This window comes from Pleurodeles waltl, chromosome 6 (genome assembly GCF_031143425.1).
Source record: "Pleurodeles waltl isolate 20211129_DDA chromosome 6, aPleWal1.hap1.20221129, whole genome shotgun sequence".
NCBI lineage: Eukaryota > Metazoa > Chordata > Amphibia > Caudata > Salamandridae > Pleurodeles > Pleurodeles waltl.
The window spans coordinates 423908047-423926440 of NC_090445.1; the positions used below are offsets into that span (position 1 = coordinate 423908047).

At 49.9% G+C, this 18394-nt stretch overlaps 1 protein-coding gene across 1 annotated transcript in view; it reads left to right on the forward strand.

Annotated features, from left to right (window-relative positions):
• The window catches only part of LOC138299829 (acidic mammalian chitinase-like), a 139693-nt gene that overhangs the window by 54656 nt on the left and 66643 nt on the right, over positions 1 to 18394 (forward strand). The window contains exon 9 of the mRNA XM_069238423.1: positions 74 to 190. Coding sequence (XP_069094524.1) covers positions 74 to 190 — 117 coding nt within the window. The remainder of the gene's footprint in view (positions 1 to 73; positions 191 to 18394) is intronic.

Below are 18394 nucleotides of genomic sequence, written 5' to 3' on the forward strand. Positions count from 1 at the left end.
TTAAATTGATATATTTCTTTCAGACGAACTTGTGTTCAGAATGTTACAACAAATAACACTTCTGTGCCTACAGATCTGCAGCTTCCTGAAAGGAGCCACACTGAAATGGAGCTCTGAGCAGCAGGTGCCCTATGCCTGCAAAGACTATGAGTGGGTCGGCTATGACAACGCTGTGAGCTACGAGTGTAAGGTAGGCCATTGTATCATGTACATCACTGCATCTACTCAAGATAAACGTTTTAATCTTTCTTATATGCTTGTCAGACATAACACCTCGCTACGACAGCGAGAATCTGAATCAAGCTCAGGTGTTAACGTGGTATTTAAATGATTAAATAAAAACGCACAGAGTATCCATTTTCATTCTTTGGTGATGTGCAACCAAAGGTCAGGAACTTAGAACTGCAATAGACAGGGACATAGCTTGGTCGGTGAGATTGGGGTGGGGATGTGAGCTTCACATTTCCAACAATGACGCTGGCATATAATGGTAAAATGCATTATATGACAAGCAGAGCGCATGAGAGGGGCTAACGGGGCAGCGGGAGAAACGAATGCTGATTGGTAGGGGTAAGAGATAGAGAAAACATTTTGTAAACTAACTAACCTTGTTAAAGACTTTCAACACGGAGAGGGAAAGAAAGTGTGTGTGCGTTTTTTTCTGCGTGCATGTAAAAATTACTGCTAAAATCCGACAGACACCTCCCCGTATCTACTGTACCCAACTATTTAGAAGAAAATACATTTGTTAGGGGGGTGTGACACCCTAAATATCCTCCAGAAGCTACGCTATGTTTGGTGTACAGGAATTATACCATGAAAGGTTGGCTTATGTCTGGTGCATATGCTTTCATGTTTGATGGCTAAGTGATGTTTATATTTGTAATACTCACCTGTTATCGACAAGTATCTCCTCGCAATAAAAAATAACAACCATTGGCTCGTACCAATTTTTAATAAAAGTATCACCTGTAATTGGCTTCCCTTTTGTTCAACACAGCCGGGTTGGAGAAACCTAAGTGTGCATGTGTGTATGGCCAGCCTGAGATGACCGGCTGAACACACATGCACACTTAGGTGCACTCCCTCCTTCTCCCACCTCCCGTGGCCCACCCCGCCCCTCCTTTTACAACCTGCCGGATGAGCCAGCACCTGAAAGACAAACCAATAATTAAATATTGTTTTATCTTTCAGCTCCTGGTTCAACCAGGGGGAAAGGCTCCTCCGCTATTGCGAAGGAGCCGCCCCTGTTTCTTAGTAAAAACTCTAAACTAACACATGGGGAAAGATCGCTATCCTGTTGAAACCATTGATTATCTGAATTCTGCTTTGATGCTATGGACACAACAATAAAATCAGCTGCCACCATCAGGACCACAGAGAATTACAGATTGTCAATTAAGAAAAAATCCTGTGGTCTGGAAGGCTGAACAGTGATACTAAACTCATTCACTTCCATACTCATGCCAGCCAAGGATAAAAGGTTAGCAGATGGAGACCCTTTTATGAGAACTAGAGTAACATGAAGAGCATCCGAAAAATCTGCTAATCATCAATTTCCCCTGGATTGCTTTTATCTCTATCATCATTAGTGTTGTTGGATCCTGGATCACTCTAAAATCAAAAGTCTATGACTCTCTCCTTGTTCGTCATCATCTTGCCTAAAGGAGACTAGGCCAAAAAGGCACCATCAATGCCAAATCTATCAGTGCCAGACTCAGCACCCAACTACTCAGAGACAATACCTCTAGCTCTGACATTGCACATTTATCGCTCTGCATCAGTGGATCATTCAATTGCTAATCCTAGACCAAAGAGATTGGTGAACTCAAAACAGCTTGAAAATGGTCTCTGCCTCATTACCACATGCTTCATTTTCAAACAGCATCTGCAATTGGAGAAGTCATGGTCTGGAGGCAGGCAGTACAGGCATCCAGAGTGCCTACCCTCTCCCTGCCCTCTCCTAACATCTTGCCCACACACTGGTCAGATTATTCAAGGGATCCTGTTTCGCCTACTCAGAGGAAAAAAGTCATTCCTTATCTCAGATTCAAATCAACAAAATGTTTTGAAAATCCAAACAAAAGGCACATTTGGGAGGTCAAAAATATTGGGGAATCAAAATAATACTGTTCCCACGTCCTGCTTTATTTGAGTTGGAAACAAGACCAGATGCAAAATGGCTGCTTGAGAACTAATATCTGCCTAAAAAGCTCTACTCATTGTAGATACAACAATTTTAAGAAACATGGGCTCTTTGGGTGCTTCCGCTTTGATGTGATTTATCTGTTGTTTCTCATTTCATGCATTTCCTGGAAAAAGTGGAAGATAGGCTGTAAGGAAATGGCTCCTTGTTGCAGTTACCCCGCACTTTTTGCCAGATACTGATGCTGACTTGTCTGAGAAGCGTGCTGGGACCCTGCTAATCAGGCCCCAGCACCAGTGTTCTTTCACTAAAAATGTACCATTGTTTCCACAATTGGCACACCCCTGGCACACAGATAATCCCTTGTAAAAGGTACCAGTGGTACCAAGGGCCCTTTGACCAGGGAAGGTCTCTAAGGGCTGCAGCATGTGTTGTGCCACCCTTAAGGACCACTCACCTAACACATGCACACTGCCATTGCAGATTGTGTGTGTTGGTGGGGAGAAAAGGGCAAAGTCGACATGGCATCCCCCTCAGGGTGCCATGCACACAAAATACTGCCTATGGCATAGGTAAGTCACCCCTCTAGCAGGCCTTACAGCCCTAAGGCAGGGTGCACTATACCACAGGTGAGGGCATAGCTGTATGAGCAATATGCCCCTACAGTGTCTAAGTCTATTCTTAGACATTGTAAGTACAGTGTGGCCATAATAAGTATATGGTCTGGGAGTTTGTCAAAAACTAACACCACAGCTCCATAATGGCTACACTGAATACTGGGAAGTTTGGTATCAAACTTCTCAGAATAATAAACCCACACTGATGCCAGTGTTGGATTTATTAAAAATGCTCACAGAGGGCATCTTAGAGATGCCACCTGTATTTTACCCAATTGTTCAGTGCAGGACTGACTGGTCTGTGCCAGCCAGCTGCTGAGAGATGAGGTTCTGACTCCATGTGGTGAGGGCCTTTGTGCCCTCTGAGGCCAGAAACAAAGCCTGCTCTGGGTGGAGGTGCTTCACACCTTCCCCATGCAGGAACTGTAACACCTAGCAATGAGCTTCAAAGGCTCAGGCTTCGTGTTACAATGGCCCAGGGCACTCCAGCTAGTGGAGATGCCCACCCCTGGACACAGCCCCCACTTTTGGCGGCAAGTCCTGGGGAGGTAATGAGAAAAACAAGGAGGAGTCACCCACCAGTCAGGACAGCCCCTAAGGTGTCCTGAGCTGAGGTGACCCCTGCCTTTAGAAATCCTCCATCTTGGTTTTGGAGGATTCCCCCAATAGGGATAGGGATGTGCTTCCCTCCCCTCAGGGAGGAGGCACTAAGAGGATGTAGCCACCCTCCCAGACCTAAACACACCCCTAAATTCAGTATTTAGGGGCACCCCAGAACCTAGGAAACTAGATTCCTGCAACCTAAAAGAGAAGAAGGACTGCTGACCTGAAGCCCTGCAGCGAAGACGGAGACAACAACTGATTTGGCCCCAACCCTACCGGCCTGTCTCCCTACTTCGACGAAAACTGCAACAGCAACGCATCCAACAGGGACCAGCGACCACTGAAGCCTCAGAGGACTGCCCTGCATCCAAAGGACCAAGAAGCTCCCGAGAATAGCAGCCCTGTTCAACAAACTGCAACTCTCTGCAACAAAGAAGCAACTTTAAAGACTTCACGTTTCCCACCGGAAGCGTGAGACTTTGCACTCTGCACCCGACGCCCCCCGGCTCGACCTGCGGAAAACTAACACGACAGGGAGGACTCCCCGGCGACTGCGAGCCAGTGAGTAGCCAGAGTTGACTCCCCTGCGCCCCCACAGCGACACCTGCAGAGGAAATCCAGAGGCTCCCCCTGACCACGACTGCCTGTAACAAGGGACCCGACGCCTGGAACCAACACTGCACCCGCAGCCCCCAGGACCTGAAGGAACCAAACTCCAGTGCAGGAGCGACCCCCAGGCGACCCTCTGCCTAGCCCAGGTGGTGGCTACCCCGAGGAGCCCCCCCTGTGCCTGCCTGCATCGTTGAAGAGACCCCCGGGTCTCCCCATTGCTTTCTACACAAAACCCGACGCCTGTTTGCACTCTGCACCTGGCCGCCCCTGTGTCGCTGAGGGTGTACTCTCTGTGCCTGCTTGTGTCCCCCCCAGCACCCTACAAAACCCCCCTGGTCTGCCCTCCGAGGACGCGGTACTTACCTGCTGGCAGACTGGAACCTGGGCACCCCTGTTTCCATTGAAGCCTATGTGTTTTGGGCACCTCTTTGACCACTGCACCTGACCGGCCCTGAGCTGCTGGTGTGGTAACTTTGGGGTTGCCTTGAACCCCCAACGGTGGGCTACCTTGGACCCAACTTTGAACCCTGTAAGTGTTTTACTTACCTGTGAACTTAACAATTACTTACCTCCCCCAGGAACTGTTGATTTTTGCAGTGTCCACCTTTAAAATAGCTTATTGCCATTTTTGTCAAAACTGTCCATGCTATTGTGATTATTCAAAGTTCCTAGTATACCTGAGTTAAATACCTTTCATTTGAAGTAATACTTGTAAATCTTGAACCTGTGGTTCTAAAAATAAACTAAGAAAATATATTTTTCTATATAAAAACCTATTGGCCTGGAATCAGTCTTTGAGTGTGTGTACCTCATTTATTGCCTGTGTGTGTACAACAAATGCTTAACACTACCCTCTGATAAGCCTACTGCTCGACCACACTACTACAATATAGAGCATTAGAATGATCTCTTTTTGCCACTATCTTACCTCTAAGGAGAACCCTTGGACTCTGTGCACACTATTTCTTACTTTGAAATAGTATATACAGAGCCAACTTCCTACATAGGCGAAATATGTTAACTTTGTGTGTTTTAGGAAGAAAATTGTTTCCAAAGTTCTACCAGGAGATGACTGTAAGTTTGCAAATCTAGGGAAGATCCCTTACAGAACAAAATTTTATTCTTACCTTCCAACACGTAGTTCTGAATAAATTAATGACTTGAATTTTCACAGCCAGTTCCCTACAAGCCATTTCTACAGAACCACGTGAACAGGTGTCTTTTCAACCACTTGCCAATAAAAAAGATTTTCGGCCTATTCACAAAGGCATTTTAAAGTAGTACTCCTGTGGAACTCTTTTTCTAATAGGGAGTTATTTTTTTATTTACAAGTATTTATAAAAACACACTTAGACCCAAAGGTGCATTTGGGGCTGGTAATCAAAGTAGTCATATTATTTTAAAATTATAGCACTTGCATGGAAGAACATTTCCAAGTTTTTGGTCTCTTTCTAACAGCCAATAGGGATTCTTGAGAATGAAGAAAAAAAGGCAGGGAGTTCCAGTACTTGGCCGCTACAGAAAAAACTCTGCAGCCGCGAGTAGTGCATGGGAACCTAGGGCCTATCAATAACTGTACAGTTTAAGACCCCAAAGCTTTATTTTGTTCATAGCAATTAATTATTTGTGAAGGAGGATTGATGTACAACTGATTATACGTGACACTTGCGTCACTAACATACTTAAACAGTGAACACCCGCCGCGTTTGTTTATTTAGAGCGTACTCGCTTTGATAATGGGAAATAACATTGCTCGCGGCTAAAGAGGTCGGAAGAAAGTTATATTTGAGCGTATGTTTACACTTTGGGGGACGGTGCAGATGCTCATTATAGATTAGGCTACTGCTTCACTCCCTAAGTATTGTTTTGAATTTCACAGGGACGCTTAAAGTTTTACTGGCATTGCGAGGAGTTTTGATTGCTTGATTGAGTTTAGTATTTACATAACCACTTGAGGATATAAATATTCTAACCAACGGTAATTTTGAGAGTGTTTGGAGTAATAGCAGTTTACTTATCAAAATAAGGATTAGTGTAACTGCACTTAGCAGGTGATGTTTGGTGATATACAGCTTTGACAAAGGTTTCTATATGTTTACTTTGCTTCATTGGAATTAGGCGCTCAAATAGCTAACCAGACAAAGGAATAGATATGCTAATTATATTTAGTATTTGGTGTTATAGGTAGAGTGAGCAGATTCTACGCCCGGATTTGGGGGCTCATTAATCGTGAACCAAGAATTATTTTTACATATGTGTTCATACTGAGACATGAAGATTTCATTTATATGAAGGTCAGTGTAATTTTGAATATGACCTACTCACTGGTGTGTGCATCTCTTTAGAGGGGAGTTTTTATTCTGTGACACTGATGAACTTTATCACTATGTCTTTTAATAATATGGAATTATAGTTACGCACCTAGTCTGGCACTGAGCATCACATTCTTTTGAAGTTAGGATTATTTAAGATAAAACAAAATTGAATGTAGACTTGAAGTGTGTTTTTGAAAAGCATGGGATTGTCACCCACATAGCACCACATGGTCACTGCGATGTGGGAACAAAAGTAAAGAGCCATATGCATTTAATATTTTGTGTTGTATGTTATTGTAGCCCTGATGAAGTCGAAAGGGAAATTTTCCCTGACGAAACACGTGTTGGCTGTTGTTACGCGGAACAGATAAGTCAATGGACATTTAATTGTCAACTTGTGTCACGTGGAATAAAATATTCAATGGACACTGAATTACTGATGTAACGTGGATGGATATTCATTGATTGATTGGTATCTGAATCTATACTACAAGGCTCAAGAAGACTATCACTTGGACACAGGTGCTCTATATGAAACTATACAATAAATTTGTGCTATAAATTGAATAGGCAACTGGACTTATAACTGTGTAATTAGTGACTCAATTCCAATGTCATAATATTGTGTGAGGCAATTTATAGAAATAATATATGTATACGATGGTTTTTGATAATTGTACTAGCTGAATGAGTGCTTATGAATAATGTTATATGTTCTCAGCAAAAAGCTCAGATTAGTGTACAGTGAATTTAGGCAGTAACATTACTCCGAGAAAACTTCCCTTTCATATTCTACAGGATTGATATAACCCTGAATTGCATTAAGTCTTAAGCAGAGTGACTTAAAATGTTGCTCTGCTAATTTGTGGTTGCTTGTGGCAAAAATTGTGGCTACTCCTTGAGCAGGATTTCACTCCCCTCAATCAGTAACTCAATTTCCAACTTTTCGAAATGGGTTAAAATTTCCATTTTGTTCCCATTGAGTTTCAGTTGATTTATTTCGCACCTGTAAATCAACGCCTTTCAAACAATCAAAGTTTCTGCACTTTAGCTGGGATTAGGGTTGCCACCTGGCGTTTTTGCTACCTGACATTGTCTGTATTTTAATGTTCCAACCAGTACAAAAATTAGGAAAACCACCCAAAGCTGCTGTTTGTTCCCCATTTCAGTAGATACTTCAAACAGTAAGCATAAGGGTGAGAGAACAGGGCCGATTGCAGAGGCCCCCTTACGTTATGACCCCATTTTCCACTTTTTGCTGGTGTTTTCCTGACACAGATGGTGCCCTGGGTACTGCTAACCAGTCCCAGGGCCTGTGCTCTGTGTAAACTCAGTATGCAAATTAGGCTAATTATAATTGGCTAAGTCAACCTACCTATAAACCCCTAGTATATGGTAGGGCATGGAGGTTTAGGGACCCCGCACTGCTGAGGTGCCCAGTGTCATTTTAAAGGCAGGCCTGCCTTGTTGGCTGCTTTTAAATTAAAGTTACATGCAAATTCAACTTTGGAATTAAAAGTAGTTCCAAAGTCTTATACTACCTTATTGTTACATATAAGTCACCCCCAAGGTGTGCCCTATTTGCCCCTAGGGCTGGGTGCTATGTAACTATAAGCAGGGACCTTATAAAAATAGTTTTATAAGCCCTGGTGAGGTAAAACAGCCAAATTCGTTTTCCCTCATTGTAGTGAATGGCCTCCATAGGCTAGAATGGGGAGACAATATTTTCATTTTAAAAGTCCCCTTAAGTAACAGATACAAGAAGTTTGGTATCAAATTAATTGTTACAATAAATCCCACAACTTCCAGTTGTGGGATTTAATATAACTTGTTCAGGTAAAGAGTTTTAAACTTTTCCTGAAAAGTTGCCAACTTCATCCCTGCAGTGTTTTTGCTGCTGTGCTCTGATTGGCCAGCCTCTGGCAGCCTGGCCAGGCTGCCTTGATGAGGTGTGAAGTGGCCTTGCTCCACACAAAGCGTTGTGCCTGTGGGAGGAGATCTCCCCTCAGCAGATGGTGAAGCAGGAAGGGGGAGGGCTGCCAAACTGGTCTTCAAAGGCAGAGAAGGACATTTTGAGCAACCCAGCAACACCTTCACATCCTGCAAACCCAGACAATTAGGTGCCCCCTTGATTAGATTAGGAGAGGGCAGGAGAGGGGTGTGCTTAGGATTTTTAGCCACACCAGTGGGTGGGCTCAGCCAGATGTAACCTCCAAAAATCACTTTCAGCCATGATGGAGTTTTGAGGAATGTTGCTCCCTGGGATTGGTTTTTGCCACACTTCCCAGGAAGTGGTCATCACAGTGGGAAGGACCCTGCCCCTGATTGGAGAACCAGGAACCCCTTGTTTTTCACCCAGGAGCCAGGATAAAACTGGCAGACCTGCACCCACACCTCAGTTCCCTACCAGATCCCTACCAGGAAGAACTACAGAAGAAGAAGGACTGCCCTGCTGGACCCCTGGCCTGCACTTGGACCCTGCACTCTGAAGGACTGCACCAGCTGCACACTTGGGCTTCACCACAAGAAGGACTTTGCCTGGCTTCAACTGGTTCAAGGAGGGACTCCCTGTTTGCTACAGGTGAATAATTGCTAACCAGAATCCCTTGCACCAACTCCTGAAGAAACCAAGCAGCTGACCACTGTCCAGTGGCCAAAAGGGAGTTTGTGCCAGATGCATTCTGGGAGTTGTAGTCCACACCCCTAAGGAGCATCTCAGAGGTTCTGGAACCTTGGGGTGAGCTGTGGACCTCAAAAGGACCTTAAAAGAACATCTGGAAGAAGATCCAGAAGTTTGGAGAACTTTTGAAAAAAAGCTCCATAGAGGGACCGACCCACCGCAGCAACTCTAGCCGGCTTGCCTCATCCACGACCCGGCTTGAATTGCAGGTTCGTCCCGGTGAAGAAAATCTCCAAAAAATAAACTAAGTCCGTATGTAGGAAGTTGACCGGGACCTCCCAGCCAGCGTATCCGAGGAGGGCTCCAAGGACATCAGATCAAGATCCAGGTTTGCCCCAGTCGAAGGATTTTCACCTTGGAAAAATGACTAAGTCCGAAGGTAAAAATCTCCACGAGGGCTCCCGCGATGCGTATCCGAAGAAGAGTTCCAGGAGGTCGGATTGGACTGGCAGGTTCGTCCCGCTGAAGAAAATCTTCAGAAAAACAACTAAGTCCTAAGGTAAACTTTTGACTGAGGTCTCCCGTGGCCTGTAGCCGAGCCGGGCTCCATCGCTGTCGGCCTTAAACTTTGACTTTGCCCGGGTCGAGGTGCGACCAGATGACCAGATTGGCGCTTTTTTGTTTCTATGTGCTAGAAAGCAATAATTCTTAAAAAATTCAAATCTCCGGTTCCCCTTATCCGATTTTATTCGTTTTGGAGTCATTTCAAAGATAAAAATATAATCTATGTTTATACATTGATTTGGGGATTTGTAAACTGTTTCCTGTGTTTTATTTGATTTCTGTTTTGTGACATTTGAATGCTTTACACTCTGTCTCCTAAGTTAAGCCTTGTCACTCGGTGCCAAGCTACCAAGGGTTGAGCTAGGTTTAATTTACTGAGACCTAACTGGATCTAAGTGGAGGTTAGTGGCCTATTGCTAAGTGTAGGTACTTACCTGCCCTTACCAATAACCCATTTTCCAACAATAAGAGCAAAGTACACTTAGGGGGTCATTACAACCCTGGCGGACGGTGTTAAAGCTGCAGTAATACCGCAAACAGGCCGGCGGACAAAAAAAGGGAATTATGACCCTGGCGGAAACCGCCAACAAAGACAGCCACTTTAACACACCGCCCGCCACGGCGGTACAGACAAGCAGCGCGGCGGTCACCGCCAACAGACAGGCGGAAGACAATGTACCGCCCATAGTATTACAACCCGCCAATCTGCCACCTTTTCCGGGGCGGATTCACCGTGGATAAAAACACGGCGGAAACTGCTTTTGCAATGGGAAAATGCTCACCTGAACACATCCCACGAGGAAGGAGGACTCCATGGAGCCGGAACTCCAAATACTCCCAGCGCTTGTCTTTCTGCTCCTCTATGACCATCATCTACGTAGGCGCCGAAGACAACGGTGAGTACTGCACCTACGACATGGGGGAGGCAAAAGTTAGGGGGACACCCACGAAACACTCCCACCCACACCCTCGCATATTACAACATACACACCAATGCATTTCCAAACATCACAGTAACAACCCACAATCCCCCCGGAAGAATGCAAAGAAAAGCAAGATCCGTTCAAACATTGTAATGTTGCAATAAACAAGTTTAGCAAAAATATACAGATATATACGAAAATCTTTTAGAAATATATACAGTACGAGAAGTCGTGCAGATATGTACATATCAATGTCCGTGCACTACAAGTCCAAAAATGCATGGGCGAGGCCCACAAAAGATACCTGATGACAATCGGAGAGAACACTGCCGGGGCATCAGATAGAAATACTACAGGCACCTCCGGGGGAAAGGAAGGGGAGGCACCTCAGCCGGATGACTGCAAAGCCAGATCCACGTTAGGGCTCCATGCCCACTGTTCCTTCCTGGGGAGTGCAAAGCCACAGTCTCTCAAGTCTCTACAGTGGGTGGCTTGCCCACTGTGCCATCCTGGGGAGTGCAAAGCCACAGTCTCTCAAGTCTCTACAGTGGGTGGGTTGCCCACTGTGCCATCCTGGGGAGTGCAAAGCCACAGTCTCTCAAGTCTCTACATTGGGTGGCTTGCCCACTGTGCCATCCTGGGGAGTGCAAAGGCTCAATTTCGCAAGTAGATAACATCCGCCAGTGGCTCGTGAGGGGGACTGGTGCCCAGACTGGATTAGTCTCCCCGTGAAAGTGCCTGTCCCGTCACTGTCCTAGCTGCACATGGGATAAGGATGCTTGATGTGGTGGTCTATTCATTCTTACCCGGTGCATGCCCTGTTCAGCGGTCTTCACCATGGCGGTGCTTGCCCTGTTCAGTGGTGCTTTGCCATGGTGGTTCTGAACTGTTCAGCGGTCTTCACCATGGCGGTGCTTGCCCTGTTCATCGGTGCTTTGCCATGGCGGTTCTGGACTGTTCAGCGGTCTTCACCATGGCGGTGCTTGCCCTGTTCATCGGTCTTCACCATGGCGGTGCTTGCCCTGTTCAGCGGTCTTCACCATGGCGTTGCTTGCCCTGTTCAGCGGTCTTCACCATGGCGGTGCTTGCCCTGTTCAGTGGTGCTTTGCCATGGCGGTTCTGGACTGTTCAGTGGTCTTCACCATGGCGGTGCTTGCCCTGTTCAGCGGTGCTTTGCCATGGCGGTTCTGGACTGTTCAGCGGTCTTCACCATGGCGGTGCTTGCCCTGTTCAGCAGTGCTTTGCCATGGCGGTTCTGGACTGTTCAGCGGTCTTCACCATGGCGGTGCTTTCCCTGTTCATCGGTCTTCACCATGACGGTGCTTGCCCTGTTCAGCGGTGCTTTGCCATGGCGGTTCTGGACTGTTCAGCGGTCTTCACCATGGCGGTGCTTGCCCTGTTCAGCGGTCTCCACCATGGCGGAGCTTGCCCTGGTCATCGGTCTTCACCATGGCGGTGCTTGCCCTGTTCAGCGGTCTTCACCATGGCGGTGCTTGCCCTGTTCAGCGGTCTTCACCATGGCGGTGCTTGCCCTGTTCAGTGGTGCTTTGCCATGGCGGTTCTGGACTGTTCAGTGGTCTTCACCATGGCGGTGCTTGCCCTGTTCAGCGGTGCTTTGCCATGGCGGTTCTGGACTGTTCAGCGGTCTTCACCATGGCGGTGCTTGCCCTGTTCAGCAGTGCTTTGCCATGGCGGTTCTGGACTGTTCAGCGGTCTTCACCATGGCGGTGCTTTCCCTGTTCATCGGTCTTCACCATGACGGTGCTTGCCCTGTTCAGCGGTGCTTTGCCATGGCGGTTCTGGACTGTTCAGCGGTCTTCACCATGGCGGTGCTTGCCCTGTTCAGCGGTCTCCACCATGGCGGAGCTTGCCCTGGTCAGCGGTCTTCACCATGGCGGTGCTTGCCCTGTTCAGCGGTGCTTTGCCATGGCGGTTCTGGACTGTTCAGCGGTCTTCACCATGGCGGTGCTTGCCCTGTTCATCGGTCTTCACCATAGCAGGGCTTGCCCTGTTCAGCGGTCTTCACCATGGCAGTGCTTGCCCTGTTCAGCGGTCTTCACCATGGCGGTGCTTGCCCTGTTCAGCGGTCTTCACCATGGCGGTTCGGGACTGTTCAGCGGTGCTTTGCCATGGCGGTTCTGGTACGGAAATTGGTGTGTGGCATGACGTTCCCTAGACTGGGCATTGGTGTGTGGCATGACGTTCCCTAGACTGGGCATTGGTGAGTGGCATGACGTTCCCTCATAGCCCACCTGGGCTGTGGCAGCCGGGGCCCTCCTGGGTACTGACTCCGGCGGTGGTCTCCTGACCAGTAACGATACTTGGGCCCTCCTGGGCTATGCCTCCGGCGGTGGTCTCCTGACCAGTGACGATACTTGGGCCCTCCTGGGCTATGACTCTGGCGGTGGTCTCCTGACCAGTGACGATACTTGGGCCCTCCTGGGCACTGACTCTGGCGGTGGTCTCCTGACCAGTGACGATACTTGGGCCCTCCTGGGCTATAACTCTGGCGGTGGTCTCCTGACCAGTGATGAAACTTGGACCCTCCTGGGCACTGACTCCGGCGGTGGTCTCCTGACCAGTGACGATACTTAGGCCCTCCTGGGCACTGACTCCGGCGGTGGTCTCCTGACTAGTGACGATACTTGGGCCCTCCTGGGCTACGACTCCGGCGGTGGTCTCCTGACCAGTGACGATACTTGGGCCCTCCTGGGCTATGACTCTGGCGGTGGCGGTGGTCTCGACCGCCGGGAATGATGGCGCCCTTCTCCGCCGTGATACTCACAACATGCTGGCCAGACTTCCTCTGGGCCTTCCCCACCTTTGGTGAAGTCACAGCTGACTCTCCAATCCCCTTGGAAACCATGTGAGTTGGTTTCCCACCAGGAGGCTTCACACGGTCCTGTCATCCACTCTCCAATTTCAGAGCCTTTACAGGGGGTGGGCTGCCAGTGCCTTGGCTCCGGGTCACACTGCCTGCCCTGGTGGCCGGTGCACTCCACATACCTTGAACAGGCACCACTGGTTTTGGAGGCTTTTTGGCTGAGGCGCTACGACGGGACTGATGAATTGGAGTGGGGTGTGGGGGCAAAAAGGTCAACTTTACAGAGGGACAGTTTCTGACGGACACTGGGATGGGTATTTGGAGGGGGTCTGGGAGTGGAGGAAGAGGAGGTGGTTGTAGGAGGTGTAACTTTAGGTGATTTGGGTGCAGGTGCAGGTACTGGAGGCTGTCGTGAGCTGGATGGATGTTGGGTGTGTGATTGCCGGCGTTTGTGTACTTTGGGAGGGGGCGTCACAGACACACTGGGAGAGGACACAGGGGACGTGTAAATGGGAGTAGAGGTGGTGAGTGCAGGTGAGTGGCTTGTGGTGCTGGGTGTCCTGGTGCGATTCCTGGTGCCTGTAGATGTGGTGCATGCAGGTGTGTGTGTAGACGAGACTGGGAGGGAGGAGGGAGAAGAGGAGGAGGGGGACACAGTGGAGGCAGTGGATGTTGCTGTGTCTGTCTGTATGTGTGTGATGCTTGCGTGAGTGCCTGTGGGTTGTGTGGTGCCTATGTTTGCTTGAGCTACTTGTGTGTGCTGACTTGTGTGCATGCTGGTCTGTAGGTGTACTTGGGATGGGCTGGGGTACAGGGGATTGGGTCTGGGTGGAGGAGGTTGGAGGGGGGAGGCTAGAGACAGGGACAATGGCTGCCATCAGTGCTGAGGCCAGAGATTGCAGGGTTCGCTGAAGGACAGCCTGACCAGAATGAATGCCCTCCAGGAATGCATTACTGTGTTGCAACTCTCGTTCTACACCCTGGATGGCATTCACAGTGGTAGACTGCCCAACAGTGAGTGACCTGAGGAGGTCAATGGCCGCCTCACTGAGGGCAGCAGGGGTGATTGGGGCAGGGCCTCAGGTGCCTGGGGCGAAGGTGATGCCCACCCTCCTGGGTGAGCGGGCACGGGGCAAAGGCTGAGGGGCTGCTGGGAGGGCGGTGCTGGTAGGGGAGGTGGCGGCTGTACCTGTAGAAGTGGGGCGCACAGATGGTGCCGCCACCATAAGGGAGCTCACATCGGCGGCCGAGTCCGTGTCGCTGGTTGGTGATCCGGTGGCCGACGTGAAGCTCCCCTCGCCCTCCGTCCCACTGGTGTATTCTGAGTCCGTGGTGTGGCCCTCCATGGCCATGTGGGATGCAGCTCCCTCGTGCTCCGGTGCCACTGTACCTCTGCCTGATGATGCTGATGCACAAAAGAACAGGGAGAGCAGAACAAGGGGGGGGGAGAAAGAAGAAAGACAGGTTGAGTGCATGGCATACCGCTACCATTGGTGGACAAGACAGACACAGCAGCCCCCTGCATTACGCCGTGCTCCTGCCCTCTGCATATGCAATTTCTGGGATATGTCCTACATGGCAATGGTGGACATCTGCACATGTGGATGCCACAGGGGCAACTATACCTCGACTTGGCACTCTACTGAGGTGGGGTAGAGTGCCACATGGGCTGCATTACAGAGGGGCCTAGTCTTCGTGTTTCTGCCTGGCCTAGGTACACCAACAGGCCTCCTCCCCCACCCAGACCCCTCTACTGCGCGCAAAGTCCGCAGAATGAGGTTGTACTCACCCAATTGTGTCTGCTGTGATGCCCTCAAGCGCCCATCCAACTCCGGGTAGGCCACCACCAGGATCCGGAACATCAGGGGGGTCATGGTGCGACGGGCACCCCTCCCACGTTGGGAGGCCATCACCAGCTGAGCCTCCGCCGTCTTCTTGCTGCAGCGGCGAATGTCCTCCCATCTTTTCCGGCAGTGGGTGCCCCGTCTCTGGTGGGCCCCCAGGGTCCGGACCTCCTTAGCGATGGCACGCCAAATGTCCCTCTTCTGGTGGGCGTTGACCTACATGACAAGCACAAGGGAAGCAGAGAAGTCATTACCAACTGCACCGTCGATGTGAGTGGCCCCCCTCCCTACTCTAGCCATGTGGCCCATTCATTGACATGCATTATTGTTCCCTGAACTCTGCCCCCTTCGCTCTTCCAACAAGCCATCTCCACCCAGGCCTAGCCCATACAACGTGCTCCCTGTGTACTAACCTGTTGGTCTGGAGGACCGTAGAGTAGCGTGTACTGGGGGAGGACCCCGTCTACCAGTTTCTCCAACTCCTGAGCAGTGAAGGCAGGGGCCCTTTCCCCAGACGCAGCAGCCATCGTCGCTTCCAGACCGAGGTCACAGCAGCACTTGCAGTGTAGGTCCTCTCCTGTCGAAGGTCAGGTATCGAGTGATTGAACAGATAGAAAATGGTGGTGACGTCCGCGGCGGTGACGTCCGCGGCGGTGCGCATCATCACCGCTGGCGCACCTGTTCATTGGCTCCTGGGACCCATAGGGTCCAATGTTAACCAATGCTGCATTGCGCTGCGGTCTACGACCGCCTACCGCCACGGTGTGCAACGCCAGCGCTGTTACCCCACAATCCCATTGTCCCAGTTTAGAGGTCAGGCAGCCGCCATTTCAGGGGCCCACATGGCTTCATTTATCTCTGCGTCACATATAGCTAGGCCTACACTCAACACACATACAGGAAGGGTTTTGTGATTGGTGTAGTCTTGTGTGTAACTGTGGGTACATACCTGGATGAAAAATGACTGATTTGTCGCTGTTGTCCTTCATAGGCACCGTCAGCTGGGACATGTGAGAAGATGGCAGAATCCTTCGGTGTACCGACCGCTGGTGGGCCTGTTGACAATGGAAGAACGACATGTCATCATCACCTACAGGTTTGACCGTGCCACTATCCAGGAACTATGTACCCAGTTAAAGTCAGACCTGATGTCACCAATCCGCCATCCGACTGGAATCCCCCCTGACGTGCAGGTGCTGTCAGTGCTCCATTTCCTTGCAAGTGGGTCGTTCCAGACGACAGTGGCCATGGCATCAGGGATGTCCCAGCCTATGTTTTCCAACGTTTTGTCCAGAGTGTTGTCTGCCCTGCTGAAACACATCATTTTCCCTGAGGTGGAAGATTTGCCTACAGTGAAAGGTGACTTCTATGCCCTTGGACATATCCCCAACGTCATAGGTGCCATTGATGGCACCCATGTAGCTCTGGTCCCCCCCCACAGGAGTGAACAGGTGTACAGGAACAGGAAGAGTTATCATTCCATGAATGTTCAGATGGTCTGTTTGGCAGACCAGTACATCTCGCAGGTAAATGCTATGTTCCCTGGCTCAGTGCATGACGCCTACATCCTGCGGAATAGCAGCATCCCTGATATGATGGGTCAACTCCAGAGGCACCGTGTGTGGCTATTGGGGGACTCTGGTTACCTCAACCTGTCATGGCTACTGACCCCAGTGAGGAATCCCAGGACCAGGGCAGGGGAACGCTACAATGAGGCCCATGGGCGGACTAGGAGGGTGATTGAACACACCTTCGGCCTCCTGAAGGCCAGGTTCAGGTGCCTCCATATGACAGGTGGTTCCCTATTCTACTCACTGAAGAAGGTGTGCGAGATCATCATCTCCTGCTCCATGCTTCATAATTTGGCTTTGCGATGCCGGGTGCCTTTTCTGCAGGAGGATGGTCCAGATGACGGTGTTGTGGCAGCTGTGGAGCCTGTGGAGCCTGTGGACAGTGATGAGGAGGAAGCTGAGGAAGAAGACAACGACAACAGGGAGTCAGTCATACAGCAATATTTCCAGTGACACACAGGTGAGAACATTTTCATTTTTACCATTACATTAACTTTCACACGTCTACCTCTATCCTGTCTGTCGATTTCAACCAGTATTTGGTAACTGAGTTGTTCCTTTACATTACGGTTTCACAGGTGTGGTTACCAACGTGTGTTATCTGCTTGCCTCCTTCAAGGACTTGTGATGTGTGACATAGGTATGTTGGCTTTACAATGTGGAACGCATTATGACTCTGTCATTGATAATACATATTTACAATCTCACAGACTGACTCCAGATTGTTTTTTGTTTCAAGGGTGTTTATTGAAGTGCTCAGAATTGGGAGGGGGTTGTAATATGAGGATGGGTGATGGTGGAGGAATGTCCATGGCAGAGTCCAGTCTATTAGTCTCACAGGTGCTTTGACCATCTGGGCATAGGAAGTGGAACTGCGGCAGTTCAAGTATGGACAGGGTAACAAAGTGGGTCAGAGGGGGGACAATCAGGGTGGTCTCATTTTCTGGCGGGGGTCTTGCCATCTTGCTCTGTCCTGTTCCTGGCTCTCAGGGACCGCTTGCGTGGTGGTTGTCCGTCTGCAGGGGGTGGGGTGCTGGTGTGGTGGTCCTGTGGCGGGCCATCCTGTCCACTAGCGCCGGCGGAGGTGGTGGGCAGTTCATCGTCCTGGCTAGTCTCAGGGGCCCCTTGGACTGCCACGGTGTCCCTCATGGTTTTTTGTATGTCCTTCAGCACCCCAACGATGGTGCCCAGGGCAGAGCTGATGGTCCTGAGCTCCTCCCTGAACCCCAAATACTGGTCCTCCTGCAGGCGCTGGGTCTCCTGAAACTTGGCCAGGACCGTAGCCATCGTCTCCTGGGAGTGGTGGTATGCTCCCATGATGGAGGATAGGGCCTCGTGGAGAGTGGGTTCCCTTGGCCTGTCCGCCCCCTGTCGCACAGCAGCCCTCCCAGTTCCCCTGTGTTCCTGTGCCTCCGTCCCCTGGACCGTGTGCCCACTACCACTGCCCCCAGGTCCCTGTTGTTGTTGGGGTTGTGGGTTATCCTGGGTTCCCTGCAGTGGTGGACACACAGTTGATTGACCTGTCCTGGGTACGGAGGTTTGGGCCCGCTGGTTGGGTGCTGTGCTGGTGTTACCAGAGGGTGGAAGGTCAGTGTTGGGCTGTGCCTGTGCAAGGGGAACCGACTGTCCCGAGGCCCACGATGGTCCGGGCTGGTCATCAGGATCCAGTAGGGCAGAGCTGCTATCGTCACTGTTGGCCTCTTCTGGGGATGGAGTGGTGTTGTCTGGACCCTCTGGTGTGGTGACGGTCCTTTG